The sequence below is a fragment of the Rhinolophus sinicus genome, chromosome X (assembly GCF_036562045.2).
Source record: "Rhinolophus sinicus isolate RSC01 chromosome X, ASM3656204v1, whole genome shotgun sequence".
In the NCBI taxonomy this organism is placed as follows: Eukaryota; Metazoa; Chordata; class Mammalia; order Chiroptera; family Rhinolophidae; genus Rhinolophus; species Rhinolophus sinicus.
This window is the reverse complement of record NC_133768.1, coordinates 85,143,733-85,170,786: the sequence shown is the minus strand read 5'-3', so window position 1 is coordinate 85,170,786 and position 27,054 is coordinate 85,143,733. Positions and strand designations below refer to the sequence as shown.

General features: G+C 38.6%; 1 protein-coding gene across 5 annotated transcripts in view; it reads right to left on the bottom strand.

Moving 5' to 3' along the window:
* Positions 1–27,054, bottom strand: part of GRIA3 (glutamate ionotropic receptor AMPA type subunit 3) — a 569,577-nt gene that overhangs the window by 146,237 nt on the left and 396,286 nt on the right. For all 5 annotated transcript variants that reach the window (XR_012493554.1, XM_074324305.1, XM_074324304.1 and 2 more), the window contains 3 exons: positions 18,754–18,858; positions 17,767–17,874; positions 16,376–16,582 (listed from right to left, as the gene is read on the bottom strand). Coding sequence is in view for 4 of the 5 variants with exons in the window: in XM_074324305.1 (XP_074180406.1) it covers positions 16,376–16,582; positions 17,767–17,874; positions 18,754–18,858 (420 nt within the window). In the remaining variant the exon portion in view is untranslated. The remainder of the gene's footprint in view (positions 1–16,375; positions 16,583–17,766; positions 17,875–18,753; positions 18,859–27,054) is intronic.

Genomic DNA, 27,054 nt, shown 5'->3' with positions numbered 1-27,054 from the left:
CACCACTATCCCTTCAATATGAAAAGGAAGTAGTGATAGTTGATTATTTCGGAGCTCAGAACCTGCTTGGCATAAGATTTGGGGAGCTATCCATATGACTATTACAGAAATGGGGAGGAGTAGGTAACCAGAGTCAGAAAATATCCGTTTAGTTCTGCTGGGACTGTCACAGCATGCAAAAGAGGGGGAAGTTCCCTGTCAAAGCGTGTTAAAGATTTAGAAGGCTGGGGGAAAAGAGCCCCAGAGAGCAGTTTCCAGGCTCTTGGCCTCATGTGGAAAGGTGCTGGCTCAGGTAGTAAATGGCCATCACCTGTGATTGGATAGCCATCAGCTGTGGCTAGTTGGCCATCAGCTGTAACCAGTGAGCCATTGGCCACTAATATAACTGATGTGGCTATGCTAACAAAAAATGGGGGATAGTAAGAAGATGTTGGCTGGCAAGTGCGGATTGCAGTTAGGATGGCGGATTGCAGTTAGCAAGGGAGTCAGTCGGTTGGTAGAAAAGCAGACAGCAGGTCACACGTCGTGTGAATCCAGCCTCCAGTGAGACTATAGTGGTATGACTCCCCTACCTATGGCTCTGTGGGTGTTCCTTTCTGGCCTCACCATATCCTGCATTCTTATGTGGGGAGCGGGAGCAGAGACCCTGCATGACTCCCCACACGACAAAGGCCAACATTGATGAAAAATTAGAAAGAGGCAATTTCCCAAATGTCATTCCTTTCTTGGTCCCTGCTCCTTAGGAAAGCCAGCTGTGGCTGGGAGAGAGCATTAAGAACTATCCATGGGGGATAGGGAGTAGGTGAACTTCTGACTCAGTAATGAAGTGCTTTACTTGTGGTGTTCTGAATCAGTCCAGTGGCCTTTTCCCCTCAAGCCTCTTCCTGTGCTAGCAGTATGCATGTCATTTTCAGAAACCTCAGTGGGTAAGTAAGTGGTATAAGGGTGTTCCAGTGACAGACAAGACCCAGCAAATTAAAAGAGTTCAGGATAAGTGTTTGCTAGGGCTTTTGGTTACATCTTGAGTACTTAAAGGATTTTAATTAAGCAGCTTGAGAGTGGCTGTGTGGGCTCAATAAACACACCAAATTAGGTTTGATTTTTCCACTCACCACTGGCAAACCAGGAGCAACTTCATTATTGGAGGGAGTATATAATCCCTTTCATAGGTGTGTTGCCAAAGTCATAAATTTCGTAAAACTTTGTGGGGACAGAGCCAGGAGCACAGTTTCTAGGCGCTCATGCTCACATGCTGTGGGGGCAGAGCCCCAGAAAGTAGTTTACAGGCTCTCGGCCTCACGTGGAGGGGTGCTGGCTCGGGTAGTAGATGGCCATCAGCTGTGGCCATTGAGCCATTGGCCACTAATATAACTGCTGCAGCTGTGGAGGAGAGTGGAGGAGAGTGGAGGAGAGTCGTCGGTCGGTTGCAGAGAAAACGGACAGCAGGTCGCACGTCCAGTGAACCCAGCCTCCAGTGAGACCGTAGTGGTATGACTCCCCTACCTATGGCTCCGTGGGTGTTCCTTTCTGGCCTCACCATATCCTGCGTTCTTGTATGGGGAGCGGGAGCAGAGACCCCGCAGGCCACCCCGCACGACACATGCAAAGGTGCTCACTTGGGTAGTAAATGGCCATCAACTGTGATTGGATGGCCATCAGCTCTGGTTAGTTGGCCATCAGCTGTAACCAGTGAGCCATTGGCCACTAATATAACTGCCATGGCTATGCCAGCAAGAAGATGGTGGCTGAGCTAGCAAGCATGGCGGATTGCAGTTAGCACAGTGGATTGCAGCTAACAAGTGGGGTTAGTTGATTGGCAGAGAAGTGGACGGCAGGTTGCAGATCATGTGGATCCTGTTTCCTGTGTCTCCAACCCAGCTGCCAGTGAGACTGTAGTGGTATGACTCCCCTATTTATGGCTCTGTGGGTGTTCCTTTTTGGCCTCATCATATCCTGCATTCTTATGTGGGGAGTGGGAGCTGAGACCCTGCATGACACCCAGCATGACAATTTAAAACCCAACAAACTCATACATACAGGGATGATATACTTAAGTCTAACAAGTTTGAGAGAAATGACAATTTAAATGTTATCAATTTTTTAGCTGAAAAATTTACATTATAGCTTAAAAGTATTTTCACCTGATTATCTGATATAAAAGTTGGAACCCACCTGGAGGCTATGAATGAGCTTGTCAGCCACCATTATAAAGCACTTTCTGAAAGCAAGGAGGAGGATGGGAGAGAGGAGGTAGGTAATGTACTGGCATGTAATGCATAAGATATTATATGTTATCTGAGAGAAAAGGTAGACATGACCTATCTTATCCTTAAGTTTCTAGTAGCCTTGGGCAGACATTTCATTTGAAAAGTTTAAATGTATTTGCTACGCAGGGAGTCACGTAGGGTCTCAGCTCCCGCTCCCCACATAAGAGCTTAGGACATCGTGAGGCCAAAAAGGAACACCCACGCTGCCATAGATAGGGGAGTCATACAACTATAGTCTCGCTGGTGGCTGGGTTGGAGACACAGGAAGCAAGAGCCACACGATCCGCAACCTGCTGTCCACTTGTCTCTGCCAACCAACTTCACTTGCTAGCTGCAATCCGCCCTACTAACTGCAATTCGCTGCTCTTGCTAGCTCAACCACTATCTTCTTGCTAGCCCCCATTTTTCTGCTAGCGTAACCACAGCAGTTATATTCGTGGCCAATGGCTCACTGGTTACAGCTGACGGCCAACTAGCCACAGCTGATGGCCATGCAATAACAGTTGATGAACATTTACTACCTGAGCCAGCACCTTTCCACGTGAGGCTGAGAGCCTGGAAACTGCACTCCTGGCTCTGTCCCCACAGTATTGAAAAAGGAATGGGGGCAGACTCAAACTAGACAATATGAATATAACTGCTGCATGTTGGGGGGACAGGATGTAAACTGCTTTATTGGCTATACTCTGGGGAATATTTACTGTCTCCAGTTGTTAAGATCTGTAGAAAGGGATGAGGTCTATTTAAATCTGTGCAACAACAAGCAGTATCACAACAGGATCTTTTTTCTTTATCCAGAACAAATGTCCCAGTATGTCCCAGGGCTTCTTATCCTTGGGGAGCCGAGAGAGTTAAGGACAAAATAAAGATAAAAGAGTGTCCCTGGATCTTGGTAAAGGCAATGTGAGACCAAATTTGGTCGGAAATATTTCCCCACTGTCTCTGCTCAGAATGGCAGACTTCCATGTGTCGTTAATGCTCCTTCCTGGAGTTCATATGCATCATTTCAAAGAGGGACATTTTTATCAAACTATCAGCCTTTCTGCCAAAGCCCAGTGTAATCACCTCAAGAATAGAAGAGAACACTTGGCATCTGTTACTGCACCCTTGCTTCTTTGCCTTTTAGCTGGAAGGACAGATCGACTTTCTTTCTTAATGGAAAATGAATCTATCTTAGAATAGTGACAACCTAAAAGATAATTTCTTCTAGGTAGAGAAATGTCAGTGTGAGTAGCATCTATAAAATTGCTATTTGTCCTGAGAGTGTGAATGAGTCTGAGGATACCTAAGGGATGTGACCTGGAATCAACCATCAGCAACCCCATCTTTGTCTCCAAGATCTCTGCTTTCTTGTAAGCCAGAAGTACCAATCTGGGCTGTAGTTTGTCTGGCTTTTCTCAGGGCAACTACTCCCCCCATCTTTAGTTCTTTAACATTTTTTAAATTAGTTTCAGGTGTACAAAACAATATAATGATTAGACATTTACACACTGCACAAAGTGATAACCCCATCAAGTCTACTACCCCTCTGATATCGTACATAGCTATTACAATACAATTGACTATATTTCCTGTGCTATAGTTTACATCCCATGGCTATATATGGGATGGATATATATATATATATATATATATATATATATATATATATATATATATATATATATATACTGTGGGGACAGAGCCAGGAGTGCAGTTTCCAGGCTCTCAGCCTCACGTGGAAAGGTGCTGGCTCAGGTAGTAAATCGCCATCGACTGCGATTGGATAGCCATCAGCTGTGGCTAGTTGGCCGTCAGCTATAACCAGTGAGCCATTGGCCACTAATATAACTGCTGTGGCTAAGCTAGCAGAAAATGGGGGCTAGCAAGAAGATGGTGGCTGAGCTGGCAAGTGCGGATTGCAGTTAGGATGGCGGGTTGAGGACAGTGTGGATCCAGCCTCCAGTGAGACTATAGGGCTGCCAGCGAGAATATAGTAGTATGACTCCCCTATCTATGGCTCCGTGGGTGTTCCTTTTTGGCCTCATCATGTCCTGCATTCTTATGTGGGAAGCGGGACCAGAGACCCCGCCTGACATTCTGCATTATATATATATATATATATATATATATATATATATATATATATATATATATATACAGTTTTTTTATATATAAAACTGTTGACACTCGATATTATTGTATATTGGTTTCAGGTGTACAACATAGTGGTTAGGCATTTACATAACTTATGAAGTGATCCCCCCATAAGTCTAGTACCCATCTGACACAGTACATAGTTTTTATATTATTGACTATATTCTCCATACTGTATTCACATCCCCATGACTATTTTGTGACTAAAAATTTGTACTTCATAATCCCATCACCTTCCTCACCCATTCCCCCAACCACCCTCCCATCTAGCAACTATCAGTTTGTTCTCTGTAACTATGAATCTATTTCTGTTTTGTTTATTCATTTAGACTGTTCTTTAGATTCCACATATAAATAAGATCATATGGTATTTGTCTTTCTCTGACTTATTTCACTTAGTGTAATCTCCTCTAGATCCATCCATGTTTTTGCAAATGGCAAGATTTCATTCTTTCTGATGGTGGAGTAATACTCCATTGTATAAATGTACTACAATTTCTTTATTCAGTCGTCTATTGATGGGCATTTCAGTTGTTTCCATGTCTTGGCTATTGTGAACAGCACTGCAGTAGACATAGGAGTGGATACATTTTTTCACAACAGTGTTTTGAATTTCTTTGGTTAAATCCCCAGGACTGGAATTGCTAGACCATAAGGTAGTTCTGTTTTGATTTTTCTGAGGAACATCCATAGTGTTTTCCATAGTAGCTGCACCAATTTGCAATCCCACTAACAGAGCACAAGGGTTCTCTTTTCTCTACTTCCTCTCCAACACCCCATCCTTAGTTCCAAGTCCTAGAAACATAAGGAACATGGCAGCTGTCCACTGGGAGGCTTCCTTTTGTCAATTAGGCCCTCAGTGTTCTTCCAGCCCTCTTCCTGACTCTCTGTTTCTGTTATGTGATGTTTATTCTCAAAGGGCATAAACCCCTCAGATATCTACATTGGGTTTTCAAATATTTCAAGTGGTAATTACATATGTATATTACATTTTCCTAGAGGCCACAGATAAGCAGAATGGGTATCTTGGATGGAAAAACTTATAATCCAACTAGATTATCAAGGCAAGGGGGGGAGATGCTATACCTGATACAACCCAATCTTCCCATAGTCTCACAAGCTTAGTAAACTGAGCCAGTATGACCCAGTGGATAGGCCACTGGACTAGGATTTATGAAATCTGAGTTATAGTCTAAACTCTGTCAAACTGTATCAGTGTTTGACCTTGTCACAATTCCTGCCACCATTCCTGTCATTCCTGGTTTACCCAATGGGCAGTTTTAATGTCTGTTCCTGGCTGGTCCCCACATTTATCTGTGGAATGAATGAAAACATAGGCTAAAGAATGCTTAAGATCCTTGCTAGCAACAAAATGTTTTTTTAAAAACTTTTATTTATTTTAAGAGTGTTTTTCCAGGACCCATCAGCTCCAAGTCAAGTAGTTGTTTCAATCTAGTTGTGGAGGGCACTGCTCACAGTTGCCCATGTGGGGATCGAAACTGCAACCTTGTTAAGAGCACTGCTGCTCTAACCAACTGAGCTAACTAGGTGTTCCAACAAAATGTTTTTAAATATCCTCTTAAAACTCATGCTATTTGGAAGCCATGAAACTTGTGGTCTACAAGTTATTTGAGCTAGAGACAATTACCAAGTGACGATATTACAAACATCCAGCTCAAAATCAACACTAGTAAAAGCAAGTAGAGAGTTTCAAGTTGGTAATGTTCTGAAGAGCTTACATAATAGGGCACATTGTGTCCTACTGACATTCGTTTCAAAAATAGATGATACAAGCTACCCCAAATATCAATCTTGTTTTCTTTAGAGGAAAAAAGACCAGTTAGAAATCATCTGAAAAGAGGCCAATTGGCTTCTTTCTTCTGTAACAAATTTAATTCATTTTTATTCTTTCTTGAGACTTATGGCAGATACTGAAATCTCCTTTGCAAACCTTTTATTCATCTCTGCCTTTCTTCATTTCCCCCCCGACTCTGATCTGTTTTACATACTAAAAGCATAAGAGAAAATATACTAAAGATAAAGATAAAGCTATCTGTGTAGTTTTCATGTTCATTGCAAGAAGTAGATCCATGTTCTCTAACTTTTGGCTTATTAAGCACTCAGGGAAATCACTGGGGATTTTCTGCCCTTCTTTTTCTTAAACAGCTTGCAAACCACAAGAGGCCAGGCCTACCAGAAATGAATGTCTGTGTTTTCACTTTTCTCCATTTCTATCAATGATAGACAAGTTGCAAACTTCCCAATGCTGAAAGATTAAAACTTCTCAATAAAAATGAAAACATATTTAGCTTATGAGATCATCATCCTCCCTGACAGAGCTCTCACTCCAAGCATGAAAAGAACATCCAATTTTCATAGCCGCAGGTTTTAGAGGAAAGTAAAATTTGGTAGTCCACTCAAATGGGTTATTTTGCTATCAGTTCCCTGGAATCACCATGTGTTATAGTCCCAGAAAGCATCCAAAACTTGATCTAGGTCAGGGAAGGGAGGAGGACGTTTCTGTAAGAGCCTTCTCTAGCTATTATTTTGTCTTCAATAGAAAGAACTGACTCTTGGTGGTGAACACACAATGTGATTTATAGATGATGTAATACAGAATTGTACACCTGAAATCCATGTAACTTTACTAACAATTAACTTTAATTAAAAAAAGAGACTTCATCAAAATGGCGGCGTGAGGTCACCCTCTGTAACACTCCCCTGGAATTTACAACTAATCGAACAACAATAACTCCACAAAGGACTCCCTGCACAGCAGACAGGCAAGAAGAAGACGCCCACTACTGAATTCACCTAAAGGTGAGAGAATGGCGCGAGCTGGGGAAGAGGGAAGGGAGAAGTGCGGAGATGGAGCCCCGCGGGGGCAGGACGCAGACCTAGCTCAGTGCTCCGAGCTTTCTGCTTCCCGGACTAGGGCAGCTGCGGGACAGGGAAGAACTTGGACTGCTGGGGCTCCATTTATGGCCTACAGGCCTGAGGGGGCAGCATATAACATGGCTGAAACCAACGTTCACGGCAGAGACCTCAGAGAAAAGACTGAGGGAAGAAGGCTGAAAATGGTGGTTTAAGCCCTCACTGCTGAGCAGAGAATGGAAGCCTTAGACACTGACACTAGCCGCCCCCTCCCTAACCTCCCAGAGCTCACCCCGCCCCCACCTGCCTGGTGCTAGAGGTGAAACAGTAGCAGTGACAGATCAAAACAACAGAATATTTGCTGTTCTGAGAACTGTGGACCACAGACAAAGATTAGCAGCCCAACTAGTTCCGGCAAAAAGGAGGGAGCTGTGGAAGCAAGACCAGCTATGGTGGTGGTCACCGCCATTGCTCTGGGCCACCTCTCACAATTCACCCCACCCCTGACCCCACCTATCTGGGCGGATACCTGCAGGAATAAACAGAATGGCTGAAACATACGGGCTCTGAATATGGAGCTGGAAGAGCTTTGGAACTTAAAAAGCTCTCCGCATACCCACACGGACACTGCACCCTGTGACCGAGGCGAACTATTAACAGAGGAGAAGCCTGTCTCCCAAGGAATCCCCCCACTGTGTGAGAAGCTGGAATAGTGCAGAGAAAACATAGCACTACTGTGTGAGAGAGAAAGAAAAGTCTGCATTCCGAGAGAAAATAAAACATTCTACCAACAAGTATTGGAAAACAAAAGAAAGACTTCTTCCAATCAACCTGTTGCAGAAGCCACTCCTGTAGATGTCTAGGAAGAGAAACAATAAATCAGTAATTGTCATGAATAATCAACGCAATAAGACAGCTCAGAAAGAAAGTGAAAAGTCTCCAGAAAAGGAACCTAAAGATATGGAAATATGTGACTCAAATGACAGAGAATTCAAGATTGCAGTTCTGAAAAAACTGAATGAGATGCAAGAAAACACAGAAAGGCACTTTAATGAACTCAGAAACACAATCAAAGAACAACATGAGCATTTTACGAAAGAGATTGAAATTTTAAAAAAGAACCAAATAGAATTTCTGGAGATTAAGAACTCAATAGAAGAAACTAAGAGTGAAATAACCAGCTAGGGTAGTAGAGTTGACCAGACGGAGGAAAGAATCAGTGACATCAAAGATACAAACTTGGAAATTACACAGATGGAAGAAGAAAGAGACTTGAGACTTAAAAGAAATGAAAGAACCCTACAAGAACTTTCTAACTCCATCAGAAAGACCAACATAAGAATAATGGGCATACCAGAAGGAGAAGAAAGAGAGAAGGGAACAGAGAATATATTCAAACAAATTGTCGATGAGAACTTCCCAAACTTGTGGACAGAACTGGATCCTCGAATCCAAGAAGCAAATAGAACACCTAATTACCTCAATCCCAACAGGCCTTCTCCAAGGCACATTGTATTGAAGCTGTCTAAAATCAACGACAAAGAAAGAATCCTCAAGGCAGCCAGGGAAAAGAAGATGGTAACCTACAAAGGAAAGCCCATTAGATTATCATCAGATTTCTCAGCAGAAACTCTACAAGCCAGGAGGGAGTGGAACCAAATATTCAAACTATTGAAAGAGAGAAATTATGAGCCAAGAATAATATATCCAGCAAAGATATCCTTTAGATATGAAGGAGGAATAAAGACCTTTCCAGACATACAGAAGCTGAGGGAATTTTCTAATACACGACCTGCACTACAAGAAATACTAAAGGAGGCTATTCGACCACCATCAACAGGGACAATTTGTGGCAACCAAAACATAAAAAGGGGGAGAGTAAAGGCCTGAACCGGAATATGGGAATGGAGAAAGCAAGTGTGCTGAAGAAAATGGAATACTCTAAATATCAAACTTTCTTTTACATAAACTTAAGGGTAACCACTCAAAAAAAATCCAGAACTGAAATATATACTGTAATAAAAGAAGAAACAGAGGGAAACATCATAGAATACCACCACACAGAAATAATAGACAACAACAAAAAGGCAAAGAAACAATGGAGACACAGCCTTACCAGAAAACTAAAGATAGAATGACAGGAAATCCTCACATATCAATAATCACCCTAAATGTAAATGGACTGAACTCACCAATAAAAAGGCACAGAGTAGCAGATTGGATCAAAAACTAAACCCAACCATATGCTGTCTCCAAGAGACACATCTCAGCTACAAGGACAAGCATAGACTCAAAGTGAAAGGGTGGAAATTGACACTCCAAGCAAATGGTACCCAGAGAAAATCAGGTGTAGCCATAATGATATCAGATGAAACAGACTTCAGGTGAAAAAGATAACAAGAGACAAAGATGGACATTTCATAATGGTAAAGGGACTATACAACAAGAAGACATAACAGTCATCAATATTTATGCCCCAATCAGGGAGCACCAAATATACCAAGCAACTACTAACAGAACTAAAGGGAGAAATTGACCAAAACACAATTATACTAGGGGACTTAAATACATCATTGACAGCTATGGATAGATCATCCAAACAGAAAATAAATAACAAAATAGCAGCCCTAAATGACACATTAGATGAAATGGACATAATTGACATTTATAGAGCACTTCATCCTAAAACATCAGACTATACATTCTTTTCTAGTGTACATGGAACATTCTCAAGGATAGACCATATATTGGGACATAAAATCAGCCTCAGCAAATTTAAGAAGATTGAAATCATACCAAGCATATTCTCTGATCACAAGGCTTTGAAATTGGATATCAACTGCAAAAAGAAAGCAGGAAAAAACAGAAATAAATGGAGATTAAACAACATACTTTTAAAGAACGACTGGGTCAAAGGAGAAATTAGAGGAGAGATCAAAAGATACATAGAAACAAATAACAATGAAAATACATCCTACCAAAATTTTTGGGATGCTGCGAAAGCAGTTTTAAGAGGGAAATTTATCTCATTACAGGCCTATCTCAAGAAACAAGAAAACTCCCAAATAAATAACCTCATGTTACACCTTAAAGAACTAGAAAAAGAAGAACAAGTGAAACCAAGGTCAGCAGAAGAAAGGAAATAACAAAATCAGAGCAGAACTAAATGAAATAGAGAACACAAAAACAATAGAAAAAATTATTGTGACAAAGAGCTGGTTCTTTAAAAAGATTAACAAAATTGACAAACCCTTGGCTAGACTCACTAAGATAAAAAGAGAGAAGACACTAATTAACAAAATCAGAAATGAAAAAGGGGAAGTTATCACGGACACCACAGAAATACAAAGGATCATCCAAGAATACTATGAAGGACTATATGCCACCAAATTCAATAACCTAGAAGAAATGGACAAGTTCTTAGAAACATATAGCCTTCCAAGGCTGAACCATGAAGAACTGGAAAATCTAAACAGACCGATCACCAGTAATGAAATTGAATCAGTCATCCAAAACCTTCCCAAAAGCAAAAGTCCGGGACCAGATGGTTTCACTAATGAATTCTACCAAACCTACAAAGAGAATCTAATACCAATCCTGCTGAAACTATTCAAATTTGAAGAAGAGACAGTACTCCCTAACTCATTTTATGAGGCCAACATTACCCTGATACCAAAACCTGGTAAGCAAAACACAAAACAAGAAAACTACAGACCAATATCTCTGATGAATACAGACGCAAAAATCCTAAATAAAATTCTAGCAAATCGAATACAACAATGCATTAAAAAGATTATTCATCACGACCAAGTGGGGTTCTTCCCGAGGGCTCAAGGATGGTTCATCATCCGCAAATCCATCAATGTGATACATCACATAAACAAAATAAAGGACAAAAGTCATATGATTATATCAATTGATGCAGAAAAAGCATTTGACAAGATGCATCCATTTATGATTAAAACACTTAATAAAATAGGTATAGAAGGGAAATACCTTAACATAATAAAGGCCATATATGACAAGCCCTCAGCTAATCTCATAATTAATGGTGAAAAACTGAAGCCCTTTGCTCTACGTTCAGGAACATGACAGGGCTGTCCCCTATCACCTCTGCTTTTCAACATAGTGTTAGAAGTCCTTGCCAGAGCAATCAGGCAAGAGAAAGAAATAAAAGGCATCCAAATTGGGAATGAAGAAGTTAAATTATCACTCTTGCAGATGACATGATGCTATATATAGAAAACCCTAAAGACTCCACCAAAAAGCTATTAGAAACAATCAACGAATACAGTAAAGATGCCGCTACAAAATCAACGCACAAAAGTCCATTGCCTTCCTATATACTAACAATGAAATCTCAGAAAAGAAATACAAAAAACAATTCCTTTTGCAATTGCAGCAAAAGAATAAAATACCTAGGAATAAACTTAACCAAGGATGTGAAAGACCTATATGCTGAAAACTATAAGACATTTTTGAAAGAAATTGAAGAAGACACAAAGAAATGGAAAGACATTCCGTGCTCATGGATTGGAAGAATCAACATAGTTAAAATGGCCATATTACCCAAAGCAATATACAGATTTAATGCAATCCCCATCAAAATCCCAATGGCATTTTTAAAGAAATAGAACAAAAATCATCAGATTTGTTTGGAACCACAAAAGACCCCGAATAGCCAAAGCAATCTTAAGAAAAAGAACAATACTGGAGGTATCACACTCCTTGACTTTAGCTTGTACTACAGGGCTACAATAATCAAAACAGCATGGTATTGGCAGAAAAACAGACACATAGACCAATGGAATAGAATTGAGAACCCAGAAATAAAACCACATAAATATGGACAGATAATTTTTGACAAAGAAGTAAAAATGCACAATGGAGGAAAGACAGCCTCTTCAATAAATGGTGCTGGGAGAATTGGATAGCCACGTGCAAAAGAATGAAACTGGACTGCTATCTGTCACCATGTACCAAAATTAATTCAAAATGGATCAAAGACTTAAGCATAAGACCTGACACAATAAACTGCATAGAAGAAAACATAGGTACTAAACTTATGGACCTTGGGTTCAAAGAGCATTTTATGAATTTGACTCCAAAGGCAATGGAAGTAAAAGCTAAAATAAACGAATGGGACTATATGAAACTTAAAAGCTTCTGCACAGCAAAAGAAACCATCGACAAAATAAAGAGGCCACCAACTGAATGGGAGAAGATTTTTGCAAACAGTGCCTCCGATAAGGGCTAATAACCAAAACATACACGGAACTCATGAAACTCAACACCAAAAATCAAACAACCCAGTTGAAAAATGGGCAGAGGACCTGAAGAGACATTTCTCCAAAGAGGACATACAAATGGCAAATAGACATATGAAAAAATGCTCAACATCACTAATCATCAGCGAAATGCAAATCAAAACCACAATGAGATATCACCTCACCCCAGTTAGAATGGCTATCATCAACAAGATAAATAGTAACAAGTGTTGTAGAGGCTGTGGAGAAAAAGGAACCCTCATACACTGTTGGTGGGAATGCAGACTGGTGCAGCCATTATGGAAGGCAGTGTGGAGGTTCCTCAAAAATTACGAATAGAATTACCATATGACCCAGCAATCCCTCTCCTGGGTATCTACGCCAAAAATCTGAAAACATTTAGAGATAAAGACACGTGTGCTCCAATGTTCATTGCAGCTTTGTTTACGGTGGCCAAGACATGGAAACAACCAAAATGTCCTTCGATAGATGAATGGATAAAGAAGTTGTGGTATATATACACAATGGAATACTATTTGGCAGTAAGAAAAGATGATATAGGAACATTTGTGACAACATGGATGGATCTTGAGAGTGTAATGCTGAGCGAAATAAGTCAGACAGAAAAAGCAGAGAACCATGTGATTTCACTGATATGTGGTATATAAACCAAAAGCAACAAAAGAACAAGACAAACAAATGAGAAACAGAAACTCATAGACACAGACAATAGTTTAGTGGTTGCCAGAGGGTAAGGGGGGTGGGGGGTGGTAGATGAGGGTAAGGGGATCAAATATATGGTGATGGAAGGAGAACTGACTCTGTGTGATGAACACACAATGGGATTTATAGATGATGTAATACAGAATTGTACACCTGAAATCTATGTAATTTTACTAACAATTGTCACCCCAATAAATTTAATAAAAAAGAAAAAAGAAAAAGCAGAGAACCATATGATTTCACTGGTATGTGGTATATAAACCAAAAACAACAAAAGAACAAGACAGACAAATGAGAAACAAAAACTCATAGACACAGACCATAGTTTAGGGGTTACCAGAGGGTAAGGGGGATGATTAGTGGGAGATGAGGGTAATGGGGATCAAATATATGGTGATGGAAGGAGAACTGACTCTGGGTGGTGAACACAGAATGGGATTTATAGATGATGTAATACAGAATTTTACACCTAAACAAACATACAAACAAACAAACAAACAAAGAAAAACTTGGGAATTTTTTTGATGTTGCTTATGGAAGAATGATAACAGAGTTGGAAGAAGACTTGAAAAAAACAGAAAGAAAGAAATGGAGGAGAAATATAGGAAGGCTCCAGGAAATTTTTTACCTATTCAGCAGTAGAGAGATGGCTTCTAAATTACTAAACAAATAAGGGACTCTCTTATTCTCAAGCTCCCTCACTCACACATGCACAAATTGGAAAGAGGAATATAATGTGTAGAGTAAGTTGTTACAGTACAGAGGATGTGCCAGACGAGAGCCCAAAACCCAAGTGAGAAATCTGCCTTGCTCTATGCCACTGTGTCCAATGTTCTGCTCAATGCCAGGAGGTCACTGAGTTATTTATAAAGTGTGACATGTTTTCTTTTGAAACCCTAGAGAGTTCTGGCTATTGAGTCACAATGGGCTGAAGAGCTCGTGTCAGTTCTTCCCTGGCACATTAGAAACTGACACCCTAAATTTCTTGCCATGCTTCTGTGGCCAAACACTCTTCTCAGAATGGCTGAGGCACCAAGGGCCTTTGCAGTAAATTTCAACTGTATTTCAGGATGGGATGAGTCTGAAACATCACTTTGGCTATAGGGTAATACAGGGCAATGGTTAAAGAACATGGACTTCATACTCAGAGACTTGGGTTCAAATTATTGGGTCACTATAAGCTGTTTGACATGAGACTTCACCTTTCTAGGCTTCAATTGTCTCATGTGTAGAATGATGTCAATAATGGCACCTCCCTTGGAAGTTCGTTGTGAGGATTGGGTTACATAATGCCTGTAAAGCACTTAGCATAGTATCTGGCAACCAGGAAATATACTACAAATAGTAGCTAACAACAACAACAACAAAGAACAACATTATAGGTTACCTCCTACCATGAACTCAACTTAATGCATTGTTGCATGTCAGGCATTCATTAGTTAGAGCAAAAAGTGACTATCTACTATGTATCAGGTAATGTGCGAAGAACAGGGGAGGGCTTTGAGCAAGACAGGATGTTTTTGAGCCTGAATGTTGGGCAGAAGAGGAATAGGAAAGAGAAGACTTGATAACCAAATTGTAAAATGAGAGGTTAGAGCTATGTCAAGACCATTCAGAGCTTCTCAGTGTCCTTGGAAAGCAAGACAGGTTCTGTGCCCCTTATTCAGCTCCATCTTGTCTGGCATTAAAAGCTCTTTTCTTTATCATAACTGGCTGGGTTCACTTGAATCTTATCTTCAACTCAGCCCTGTCCTAGTTCCCAGGACCAAACTTGGCCCAAGATAGGAGATAATTGGCTCCAGCCCCATAGCTGTGGGCTAAGGTTAAAATTGCCTTCCTGCTTGTCTGATTGGAAGATGGTGCCCTAGTTTTGATATTTGAGGTCCAGTCTCATTTAAAGCCTTAATTCCCTTTCCATGCCCTTATTTTTAGAAATGAACTGCCTTTGTGCTTGTTCCCGAGGACCTGTTCCAAAAATTCATTTAATGACCATAGTACTATCTTATAGTCGGACACTTACACCATATTCTTGCTGATTACCATTTCCAGTATTAGAGTCCTTATCCTGAACCTCAGTTCAATGGGTAACTTGGACATTTGCTTCTTGACAGCTTCGTTTCAGTATATCTACCTTGTAGATTCTTCTGTCTTCCCCTAACCTGTGGTCTAGACAGCTTTGCAAGTAATCCTTGTCTGTTAGAACTAAACCTTTGCCAATCACCACCTGCACTGGGGTGAGTTCTCTAGTGACTAGTTTGCCTACTGGGCTGTTCTTATGCCCAGTTATCTCCATATGTCTCACTGGGTGGCCCAAGATCTGACATTCCTAATCAGAGGCCAAAACCTTTTAAAGCAAAATCATGGAGGAGCTCTGAAGATATGCTGTACCTTTTTAAAAAGCCATAATTATCAGTATAATTATTTTGTACTTGTCCCATGGACAAGCCCTTGGCAATGCCATTCTGTTTATTCATTAATTTATTCAACAAGTATTTGTTGAACTTCTGTTATGTGCCAGCCTCTGAGATATTGAATTAATATTTGTCCTCAAAGGAGGATTTTTAAAGTGGTAAATTACAATAATGTAGATATCTGATTTGCCAGGGTAAGAGCAGAGGTAGAGAAACCAATTAAAAGATTGAAAAATGGTAAGAAACTTAATTAAGATGATGATAGCGGGAATGAACAGTGTGTCTGGATTTGAGAGACAGAAGAATTGAATTGATAGGGTACGGCAATTGACTGGATATGAGAGGAGCAATGAGAAAAGATGATCAGGTTGCTTAAGCAACTAGGTAGGTGGTGACTCTGCTTTCTGAGACAGGGAACACAGAAGGAAGAAATTTTCATTAGAGGGCAGCTTGTACGTAATGTTGCCAAACAGAGTTCCCCAATTCTACTTTCCTTTTAGTAAAATAATCCTGTTGCCCAAAGTATGCTATTGACAAGCTACTTTTACAGAATTCAGGTGTAAAATAAAACCATTTTTCTTACAGATCATATGAAAACAATACAATTGGATAAGTATTGCACTTGAAAATTAAATCCTCTATCTTTGTTAATTGAAAAGCACAGAAGTAAATGAAAACAGAGTTGAAAAGAACTTACCCCATAGACAAGTTCTCCAACCATGCCATTCCATATTTTAGTCTCTGGATCTCTTGCACCATATTTTCCGTCACCAACAATGGACAATTTGTATTTGATTCGTACATGTTTGGCTATTTCATAGGCTAAGTCTACGCAATAGCCTTCATATCGTTCATTTCCTTCTAGTTGCTCATGGTTCTTCTTGTACATTACATACGGTGATTCCTTTGGGACCAGAAGGAAGATCAAAGAATTGCTCCTATACATTTTTCTAAGTGATGATAAATGTAATCACGAAGTCCTCCTTCCCTCCATCCCTGCCGTGGCTATTGACCTTTGGTGTGTGAAAAGAGATTTTAATTTTTTTGCTTAATAAACAGAAAAGCCTCAATAAACTATTCATTGGGCTCTATATCCCTCGGAGTCCTTAACTGATAATTTAAGGAAGTAGAGAAGGATTTAAGTTATTTTTGAGAGTTTGAAAGAAGGATCAGTTTCTACCTGTAAAGTCTTTGATTTAGTCAAACCATGTAAGTGCACCTTGCATGAAGGTAAACTGCCTTTGATTTCTTGGGATTTACCATGTAGGAACCACAGACAACCCAGGCAAGCCCCAGGGAAACACAGTGATCTTTGTGAAGTCAGAGTCTGTGGCTTATTCATTTTTAAATCCATAGGGCCTAGTACAGTACCTAGGACAAAATAAGTATTTGATATGTATGTTTAATTGAAAGGTAAACTTCAGTCTAATCTCCATTCAATTAATCACAATTTCAGACTTACTGGCATACTCATTTTTAACTGAGGTTTGTATTTTGTTCAGTAAAAATATACCAACTTTTAGAAAAACATTTTAAAACTAAATGAGAATACTACCTCACATTTCAGTAGTGCTTTGAATTTTGCAGAAAAGCTTTACATGGTTAATATTGCCTTGAAATGGCCTTATGACATATATAGGATATTATTATATCCATTCTATAAATTAAAAAAACACACAACCTGAGGCTCAGAGAAGATGTGACTTGTACAATTAAGCACAAGTTTACTAGTCTACTACTGGTAGACCTATTATTAGAACCCCAATTTACTCTCTCCTCCACACAATGCTGTCTCCCACACAGTGAATAATTAAATTTCATGTCCAGATGAAACATCAGTCCTATAGTGGAAGGAGGGGGGTAAAGAGGAGAATGATATCTAAAACTGTTCCAAATTTCTATTATTTTTCTTTTAAAAATGAGATTCATTTCATTATAATGGCACAATATTTCGAGAGGTTCCTAAGCTGACCTATTGGAAGTTTTCACTGTTTGAAGTTGAGGTCTTTCTTACTGGCTGAATAATGTTTTTCAGAAAGCAGAAGTCTTGATGTACAGAAAACCCACCTACATTCTGTCTATACTTACCAGAATGGTAGTCACTACTATAGTCCGGTTCTCTGAGGATGCACTATCATTGCTGATTTGCTGATCTGAGAAAGGTACAAACCTTTCATATTCATTCCAGTAGCCAGCCTAGAAAGAACAGACATTTGATTTGTTGCCTATTTTTTCACTCAAAAAGTACACCATGGAATTCAAGTGCTGTGGAATGAAACTTTTTTTAAGTCACTTGATTTTTACAGGGATTGATGTCCTGTTTCCCTCTGTCTTGCTATCCAAACCAGGATCCCAACACTAACACATACAGATGTTCTGTTTCTTCATCCTGGGGGTACCCATCCCTACCTTACCTTTACCGATATTTTGTAAAATAATTTAGCCCACTGTAGGATGACCAGCCTTTTTTTCCCTTTAAATTCATATAGCAGAAAAATACTTTGCTTTGAACTGTAGGAAAGCTGGGATATGTGGGGTGGGAAACCAGTGAGTATCCTGTAGAAATGACACAAGATATTTTATGTACCGAGGTTTTATCAAATGACTACTAAATCCCCACTGCATACCTAACTCAGCTATTAGTGTGATAGAAGCAAAATAGTTATTATAACACTTAGCTGTAGAAAAACATACTTTGTTCAGAGTCCTTTTGGTGGGTGAGTTGGCAAACTGAAGAGATACCTACTTTCCAATTCTTTTGCTAAAACTGCGTGTACCTTGGCAGCTTCTGTTTAAATAAAAACATGTAAAATTTATAATTCCTTCCTTTTATTGTAGGAAGCTGTTAATAACTCTTTTGTCTACCACTTATAGAACCAACCTCAGAGAGAAATAATCTGGAACACTGATTATAAAACAACTCTGCATCATATCTATACTACTCACTAAATGGAAAGGCAAAAATGATGTGTGGGAATTTGCTTTGTGTATGTTTCCTAATACCTGTTTTCTTGCATCTGAGTTCTAGCACCTTTCAAACAACTTTTTCTTTGGATATCTGTTTTGGTTACTTACTTTTCGAGAACCAGTGACTTTCATTTCATACACATCGATGGTATAATTTGTCCTACGTCCATAAGTGTCAAATTGGATGTTTCCAGTCATTCCATGTACCTGTACCTGGTAGAAAGGAAAATGTAAAATTTTAAACTAGCACCACATTACTGAAGGCAGTGGGTTGCCCTAGGTCTCTGGGATGAGGTCTGCCAACAGATCTTGGAGTTTTGGAGAACTTTTTTTTTTTTTTTTTCATTTAATGTGATTTTTTTTTAATTTTATTTTATTAAATTAATGGGGCTCTGTATTAGTTGCTGAGAACACAGAAAAAGAATGTCTGTCATCTTGAGATTCTCCCAATCAAGTAAGGGAGATAGAAATACATAGATGATTAAAATGCTATGGTTCAGTTCTACAGAGGGAGTGATGGTAACCCAGAGGAGAAGCACCTAATATAGATTGGGGTGGGGTCAGGAAGGATTAATAAAGGATCCTAGATGGATAGTAGGAAACTGTCACTGACATTCACATCCTTAAAAATAGAATTCTCTCTGAGTGGTTGTACAATTCTAGTTCTGTTCCCCAAAAGTTCTATTCATGGGGTCAGGAATCTCTTCAAAATACCAAGGTATAGACTGTTGTCCAGTTTGTAAATTATGTCTAAATAGGCTGGATATTTACAAATATACAATTTTGGGGTGGTTATTAAATACTCGTTTTTTTTTAATTCAAGTTTATTGGGGTGACAATTGTTAGCAAACTGACATAGATTTCAGGTGTAAAATTCTGTAATACATCATCTATATATCACATTGTGTGTTCACACCAACCAGAGTCAGTTCTCTTTCTATCACCATATATTTGATCCCCTTCATCCTCATCTACCACACCCCTCCCTCCTTACCCTTAGGTAACCACTAAACTATTTTCTGTGTCTATGAGTTATTATTTCTCCATTTGTTTGTCTTGTTCTTTTAGGGTTGTTTGTTTGTTTGTTTGTTTGTTTGTTTGTTTATTAAATTTATTGGGGTGACAATTGTTAGTAAAATTACATAGATTTCAGGTGTACAATTCTGTATTACATCATCTATAAATCCCATTGTGTGTTCATCACCCAGAGTCAGTTCTCCTTCCATCACCATATATTCGATCCCCCTTACCCTCATCTCCCACCCCCCACCCCCCACCCCCCTTACCCTCTGGCAACTGGAGAACTTTTATCTTGAGTCATTGAGATGTATATTTACCAGATAATGTCTTACAGATCTTCGTTTCCTCTCCATTATTTTCTAGGTATGCCTTTTTAATAATGAAGCTTCAAGTGGGTATGATAGGCCATTACCTATATGATACAATGAGGGCCCTACCACCACTTTTTCAAGGGTCTTAAATTTCTATCTTTAGTCACTTAAGGGAGTAGCCTGAAGAGTAGTCTTAACTAGGTTAATGCATTCTTCTAAACAGTGAGTTCCTTGGGGACTGTGGCTGTGTCTTATCTTAGTATTTCCAATATCTGAACATAAACTTGTTTCAGTAACATGGCCTCTGGAGCTCCTGAATTCATATTTTAGCTTCCTCACTTACTAACTGTATGACCTCGAGTATGTTCCTTAATACTTTTGTAACTCAATATACTAATCTGTAAAATGGGAAATCCTAGAAGTACTTATCCCTCTAAGTTTTTGGGAGGATTAAATGACTTATACACATGTTATGTTTAAAACAATGTCTGACCAAAATGTCCTTCGATAGATGAATGGATAAAGAAGTTGTGGTATATATACACGATGGAATACTATTTGGCGGTAAGAAAAGATGATATAGGAACATTTGTGACAACATGGATGGATCTTGAGAGTATAATGCTAAGCAAAATAAGTCAGACAGAAAAAGCAGAGAACCATGTGATTTCACTGATATGTGGTATATAAACCAAAAACAACAAAAGAACAAGACAAACAAATGAAAAACAGAAACTCATAGACACAGATAATAGTTTAGTGGTTACCAGAGGTTAAGGGGGGTGAGGGGTGGGGGGTGGGAGATGAAGGTAAGGGGGATCGAATATATGGTGATGGAAGGAGAACTGACTCTGGGTGATGAACACACAATGGGATTTATAGATGATGTAATACAGAATTGTACACCTGAAATCTATGTTATTTTACTAACAATTGTCACCCCAATAAATTTAATTAAAAAAACACAAACAAACAATGTCTGGTATGTAATAAGCATTGAAGTACATGGTAGCTATAATAATAATTATTAGTCAAAATGAATTTAGTGTTGTATCTTGAAAGAGTTACACACTTATCAGCTACCATAGTAACATATATGAGTTTTTCCTTATGTTTAACCTATGCCCAGCTACAGACAGGTAGCAGAAAGCCAGGCCATGGAGAGATAGTTCATAGACTGATGAGGTTGGTTAAGTCTAAGGAATCAGGAGTATGGAGTACCAGATAAGAAAGTTAGAGATACTGGAATAGCCTGAACACCTTTTGTTATGCCAAATGCAGGTTCACGTATGCCACCATTTTTTCCTGGGTCTGGGCCCAGTGTTATAAACAAACAAGAGGCCATTTCTGCTGGGTGGAGAGATTTCCTTAATTACTTTACAGTTAAGGGATACTGCATGAAAGACCCTCTATAAATATGTCAATATTGTTATCCACTTGAATTACTCATTTGGCAAATAAGGGTTGAGGAATTTGTTCCAAAGAAAAAGAATCTCATTTTTCTAAGATAAAAGATGGAATACTTTTACATCACTAATAGAAAGTGACAAGCTGTAGGCACATCAGAAGTGGTAATAGGCTTGTGCTAAAGAAGACGAAATTGATGGCAAATATTAGGGAACATCTTTTTAAAGGGAAAGAGGCTTCTTCATCACCAATAAGAAACTGGAATTCTGTTGAAGGAGAAATGCTCCAATGTGACTTCCTGAAGACAAGATTACTGTCCTATTGACCAAACAAATCTAAGCAGTATTGTCAGCTTAGGCTTGCAGAGAAGGTGATATCACACTTATAGTTAAAGACAAAGTTCTTTCTTGAGGTAGAAATTACTTTTCCAGTAGAATGGATCTGGTGCATTCTATGATGCATGAAAAGTTCTTTACAGTCTATTTTGAACATTGAATTCTATGAGAGAAGATAGATAGGACAAAGACACTGGCAAAGGAACTTATTAAGGAAATCCTTCATTACTGAAAATAGCAAAGGTTTCAAGTCTCATTAAAAATTGTATATTTCTCGATTATGTCACATAAATGGCGGCATGAAGAGTGCTTCTTGAAATCTCTCTTGGAGGACATACAAATGGCAAATAGACATATGAAAAAATGCTCAACATCACTAATCATCAGTGAAATGCCAATCAAAACTACAACGAGCTGTCACCTCACCCCAGTCAGAATGGCTATCATCAACAAGACAAATAGTAACAAGTGTTGGAGAGGCTGTGGAGAAAAAGGAACCCTCATACACTGTTGGGGGAATGCACACTGGTGCAGCCGTTATGGAAGGCAGTGTGGAGTTTCCTAAAAAAATTACGAATAGAATTACCATATGACCCAGCAATCCCTCTCCTGTGTATCTACCCAAGAAATCTGAAAACATTTATAGATAAAGATACGTGAGCTCCAATGATCATTGCAGCTTTGTTTACGGTTGCCAAGACATGGAAACAACCAAAATGTCCTTCGATAGTTGAATGGATAAAGAAGTTGTGGTATATATACACAATGGAATACTATTCGGCGGTAAGAAAAGACGATATAGGAACATTTGTGACAACATGGATGGAACTTGAGAGTGTAATGCTGAGCGAAATAAGTCAGACAGAAAAAGCAGAGAACCATGTGATTTCACTGGTATGTGGTATAAAAACCAAAAGCAACAAAAGAACAAGACAAACAAATGAACAACAGAAACTCATAGACACAGACAATAGTTTAGTTGTTACCAGAGGGTAAGGGGGTTGGGGGGTGGGGGGTGGGAGATGAAGGTAAGGGGGATCAAATATATGGTGATGGAAGAACTGACTCTGGGTGATGAACACACAATGGGATTTATAGATGATGTAATACGGAATTGTATACCTGAATCTATGTAATTTTACTAACAATTGTCACCCCAATAAATTTAATATAAAAAAAAAGAAATATACAGTATAAAATAAAGGACAAATATCATATGATTATATCAATAGATGCAGAAAAACATTTGACAAGATACAACATCTGTTTATGATTAAAATACTTAATACAATTTGTATGAAAGGAAAATACCTTAATGTAATAAAGGCCATATATAACAAACCTTCAGATAATATCATAATTAATGGTGAAAACGGACGCCCTTTGCTCTACGTTCAGAAGCATGACAGGGTCGTCCCCTATCACCTCTGCTTTTCAACATAGTGTTGGAAGTCCTCGCCAGATCAATCAGGCAAGAGAAAGGAATAAAAGACATCTACACTGGGAAAGAAGAAGTTAAATTGTCACTCTCTGCAGATGACACGATGCTATATAGAGAAAACCCTAAAGACTCCACCAAAAAGCTATTAGAAACAATAAACAACTACAGTAAAGTTGAGGGCTACACAATCAATGTACAAAACTCCGTTGCATTTCTCTATATTAAAAATGAAATCTGAGAAAAAGAAATAAAAAAACAATTACTTTTGCAATTGCAAAAAAAAAAAAAAAAAAAGAATAAAATATCTAGGAATAAACTTAACCAAGGATGTAAAAGACTGATATACTGAAAACTATAAGAATTTTTTTAAATTAACGTTTATTGGGGTTACAATTGTTAGCAAGGTTACAGAGATTTCAGTGTACAATTCTGTGATATATCATGTATATATCATGTTATGTGTTTACCACTCAGTGTCAGTTCTCCTTTCATCACCATATATTTGATCCCTTTTACCTTTGCCTGCCACCGCACTTCCTCTTTACCCTCTGTTAACCAATAAACTATTGTCTGTGTATGAAACATTTTTAAAAGAAATTGAAGAAGACACAGAGAAATGCAAAGACATTCTGTGTTCATGGATTGGAAGAATAAACATATTTAAAATGGCCGTATTACCCAAAGCAGTATACAGATTTAATGCAATCCCCATCAAAATCCCTGTGGCATTTTTAAAATAAATAGAACAGAAAATCATTAGATTTGTATGGAACCAGAAAAGACCCCGAATGGCCAAAGCAATCCTAAGAAAAAAGAAGACTGCTGGAGGACACTCCTTTACTTCAGCTTGTACTACAGGACAACAATAAACAAAACACTATGGTATTGGCAGAAAAGCAGACACACAGACCAATGGAATATAATCTAGAACCCAGAAATGAATCCACATGTATATATAGACAGATAATTTTCCAGAAAAGAGCCAGAAACATACAATGGAGCAAAGACAGCCTCTTCAATAAATGGTGCTGTGAGAATTGGAAAGCCACATGCAAAAGAATGAAAGTAGACTGCTATCTGTCACTGTGTACCAAAATTAACTAAAAATGGATCAAAGACCTAAACATAAGACTTGAAACAATAAACTACATAGAAGAAAACATAGGTACTAAATTTATGGACCTTGGTGTCAAAGAGAATTTTATGTATTTGATTCCAAAGGTGAGGGCAATAAAAGCTAAAATAAATTAAGGGGACTACGTCAAACTAAAAAGCTTCTGCATAGCAGAAATAAACATCGACAAAATAAAGAGACAATCAACTGAATGGGAGAGGATTTTTGTAAACAACGCCTCTGATAAGGGGCTAATATCCAAAATATATAGGAACTCACACAACTCAACAAAAAAAACAAACAATCCAATTTAAAAATGGGCAGAGGACCTGAACAGACGTTTCTCCAAAAAAACCCACAAGGTTTTGGGAACGTACAGAGGGATAGTGGCTGGGGGGAGGGGGGTTCACACATTGTGAGGGATATAAATGATAAATGTCTAAGTTTTGCTTTGTCTTGTGCACCTGAAACTAATTAAATAAAAAAAAACACAAAAAAAAAAACAACAACAACAAAAAAAACCCCACAAACATACAAATGGCCAATAGACATATGAAAAAATGTTCAACATCACTAAACATCAGAGAAATGCAAATCAAAACCACAATGAGATTTCACCTCACCCCAGGCAGAATAGCTATCATCAACAAGACAAATAATAACAAGTGTTGGAGATGCTGAGGAGAGAAAGGAATCCTCATACACTGTTGGTGGGAATGCAGACTGGTGCAGCTGTTATGGAAGGCAGTGTGGAGGTTCCTCAAAAAATTACGAATAGATTTGCCATATGACCCAGCAATCCCTCTCCTGGGTATCTATCCAAAAAATCTGAAAACATTTAGAGATAAAGACACGTGTGCTCCAGTGTGCATTTCAGCTTTGTTTACAGTGGCCAAGACATGGAAACAACCAAAATGTCCTTAGGTAGATGAATGGATGAAGAAGTTGTGGTATATATACACAATGGAATACTATTCGGTGGTAAGAAAAGATGATATAGGAACATTTGTGACAACATGGATGGATCTTGAGAGTGTAATGCTGAGCGAAATAAGTCAGACAGAAAAAGCAGAGAACCATGTGAGATTTCACTGATATGTGGTATATAAACCAAAAACAACAAAAGCACAAGACAAACAAATGAGAAACAGAAACTCATAGACACAGACAATAGTTTAGTGGTTACCAGAGGGTAAGGGGTTGAGGGGTGGGGGGTGGGAGATGAAGGTAAGGGGGATCAAATATATGGTGATGGAAGGAGAACTGACTCTGGGTGATGAACACACAATGGGATTTATAGATGATGTAATACAGAATTGTACACCTGAAATCTATGTAATTTTACTAACAATTGTCACCCCAATAAATTTAATAAACAAACAAACAAACAAACAAACAAATAAACAAAAAACCCTAAAAGAACAAGACAAACAAATGGAGAAATAATAACTCATAGACACAGAAAATAGTTTAGTGGTTACCTAAGGGTAAGGAGGGAGGGGTGTGGTAGATGAGGATGAAGGGGATCAAATATATGGTGATAGAAAGAGAACTGACTCTGGTTGGTGTGAACACACAATGTGATATATAGATGATGTATTACAGAATTTTACACCTGAAATCTATGTCAGTTTGCTAACAATTGTCACCCCAATAAACTTGAATTAAAAAAAAACGAGTATTTAATAACCACCCCAAAATTGTATATTTGTAAATATCCAGCCTATTTAGACATAATTTACAAACTGGACAACAGTCTATACCTTGGTATTTTGAAGAGATTCCTGACCCCATGAATAGAACTTTTGGGGAACAGAACTAGAATTGTACAACCACTCAGAGAGAATTCTATTTTTAAGGATGTGAATGTCAGTGACAGTTTCCTACTATCCATCTAGGATCCTTTATTAATCCTTCCTGACCCCACCCCAATCTATATTAGGTGCTTCTCCTCTGGGTTACCATCACTCCCTCTGTAGAACTGAACCATAGCATTTTAATCATCTATGTATTTCTATCTCCCTTACTTGATTGGGAGAATCTCAAGATGACAGACATTCTTTTTCTGTGTTCTCAGCAACTAATACAGAGCCTGGAATTGAGCACATGCTGAATAAAATGTTTCCTGAACAAGTGGACATATCTCCTGAGTTAAAATTGTGATGTATTTCAGTAGACTGGGCTGAGGCCGATCTTTGCACTATCTATAGATTGTGAGGAAAATGATTACCCAATTTGCAAGTGGCTTTAAGCTCTTTCAGAACATCTCTTTATATATTAACAATTTAAATGTGAGCTCCCCTCATCTTACTTCATGTTTGCATACTAACTTGGAGCCTGATACATAGTTGATGGTACTCAATAAATATTTACTGAATGAATGATATTCTTATTTATTCATTAAAACAGGCCCCTTAGGAGCCTCTATCAGGCAATTATTTTGTATTGTAGACTGCTTTGAAGGATGAGAATGATGTATTGAGCAACAGCTATGTGTTAGTCACAATGAGGGATGCTTTTAACATCATCCATTCTCACTTTTAATTAACTCAAATAAAATAGGATTTCTTTTAATATAGTAAAACCTTAGGTGCTTCAAACCATCCTCCCTTGCAGTCCCTCTGAATAGTGGACTTTTACTGAGCATTTATTACAGGGGAACATCTGCTGTTGGAGTAGTGTTGATACTTTCTGGAGCAATAGGAAGAGATGGGCCTGTAGAAAGAGATCATTAAAGAGAGTCAACTACACAAATTCATTTGGTTGCTAGTTTGATATTTA